Source organism: Crocodylus porosus, unplaced genomic scaffold (genome assembly GCF_001723895.1).
Source record: "Crocodylus porosus isolate Cpor-Errol unplaced genomic scaffold, CroPor_comp1, whole genome shotgun sequence".
NCBI classification, from domain to species: Eukaryota; Metazoa; Chordata; order Crocodylia; family Crocodylidae; genus Crocodylus; species Crocodylus porosus.
Window position 1 is genome coordinate 70422481 of NW_017728906.1, and position 1555 is coordinate 70424035.

Sequence of the window (1555 nt, forward strand, 5' to 3'; positions counted from 1 at the left end):
GGCTAGATGATCTGTTCAGGTCCCTCCTGACCCTAGCTACTATGAAAACAATCCATTGCAAAACTAGCACCCCGCAAAAAATAGAGAAAAGTTTTTGAGAAAATTTGTCGCAATCATCAGTACAGGAAGATGCCAGCTACCTTAAAATCCCCACCTTTCTTCCCCGCTCCAGTCTGCTCACTTCAGACATTCCATATATTTTCTTATGGTTATTGGCCTTGTACTCAAGTATTAGACAAATGTGGACTTCTTTTTAGCTGGTAGCACCAGCCACCACGAATTCTGCTACTACCTCAGTTTATTCTTGTACTGATGTTTCTGACATAGGATAACTAACCAAAAGCTGTCTTTTTGGATAAATTCATGACACCATATAATTGGTGCTTCAGCTTCTTTTCTGCATAGATGGCAGAACTAAAGTCTCCATATTATGAGAAAATACTGTTTCTAACATTCACCACAAATGAAACACGAAACTAGTACAAAACAGACACTATTTGGAAGTATGAGGAAATGAAGGTTTGAGGGAAGAGGACTTTCACAATGGTTTCCTATGGGTTTGTCAAGGGGTATGAGAGATTCTGCCAATGAAAAGGAATGGAAAAGTTGTACTTGCAAAACCAGTACTGTACCTCATGGAACTTCTCAAGATCTTCATAAGATAGCTCCTGGCCACATGAACGTCATTTTCAGATGGCATTTTCTGTGCTATCATATCCACCACCACTTTCATCTTCCTGAGCAGCCAAGCAAGGAGAGGAACAGACTGTGCTGAGTTGGGATACGAGGCAAACCAAGTGGAGAATTTTAGGCTTTCTTTCACATTATTCATGTGTGTGTGCATGTGTGCACATGTATGCTTTCTTGAAGATTCTTCTAGCCATGTACTTAGATTTAATTCAATTGGTCTAAGAATAAAATAGCCTCAGTGATCTAAGCGCATTAAAGTGGGTTCTTCTTTAGGATGTATCGTATACCTTCACAAAAAGTATGATTAGGAATGAATCTATTACATATAGCCAAAAACCAACTCTTATTCAAGCCTTTCACTGTTTCACTATTCAGTTATATTTACCACTTCCTGTACTCCAAAAAAACAAGCTCTCTACCAACAAATTCAAAGTCTACAAATTCATCAGGGGAGGGGTGAGGAGGGAAGCAGCAAGGAATAGGGGATACTCTGTTTACCAGGTTGCCCCTGGGGGTTACTAGAAACAACAGCTATAAACTGACAGAGAGCAGATTTAGATTAGACATTAGGAAAAAATTCTTCATGGTGAGGGTTGCCAAAATCTGGAATGGGCTTCCAAAGAAGGTGGTGCTCTCCCCTACCCTGGAGGTCTTTACAAGGAGACTGGACAAGCACCTAGCTGGGGTCATCTGACCCCAGCACTCTTTCCTGCCCAGGGCAGGGGGTCGGGTTCGTTGACCTACTGAGGTCCCTTCCAACCCTAAAAATCTATGAAATCTATAACAAACAACAATGCACTATGAATGAATTCCAAAACCTTCAGTATAAATAGGCAAGAGGGATAGCAAGAGAAAAGATTAAAAA

The 1555-nt window shown here is 40.7% G+C and overlaps 1 protein-coding gene across 3 annotated transcripts in view; it reads right to left on the reverse strand.

Annotated features, from left to right (window-relative positions):
• Positions 1-806, reverse strand: part of SHROOM2 (shroom family member 2) — a 67542-nt gene extending 66736 nt beyond the window's left edge. For 2 of the 3 annotated variants that reach the window (XM_019529346.1, XM_019529345.1), the window contains exon 1: positions 633-793. In XM_019529346.1, coding sequence (XP_019384891.1) covers positions 633-733 — 101 coding nt within the window. In that variant the 5' untranslated portion in view covers positions 734-793. Of the gene's footprint in view, positions 1-632 lie in introns of all 3 variants that reach the window. The other variant, XM_019529347.1, reaches the window with a different exon arrangement.
• Between the last annotated feature and the right edge of the window lie 749 nt (positions 807-1555).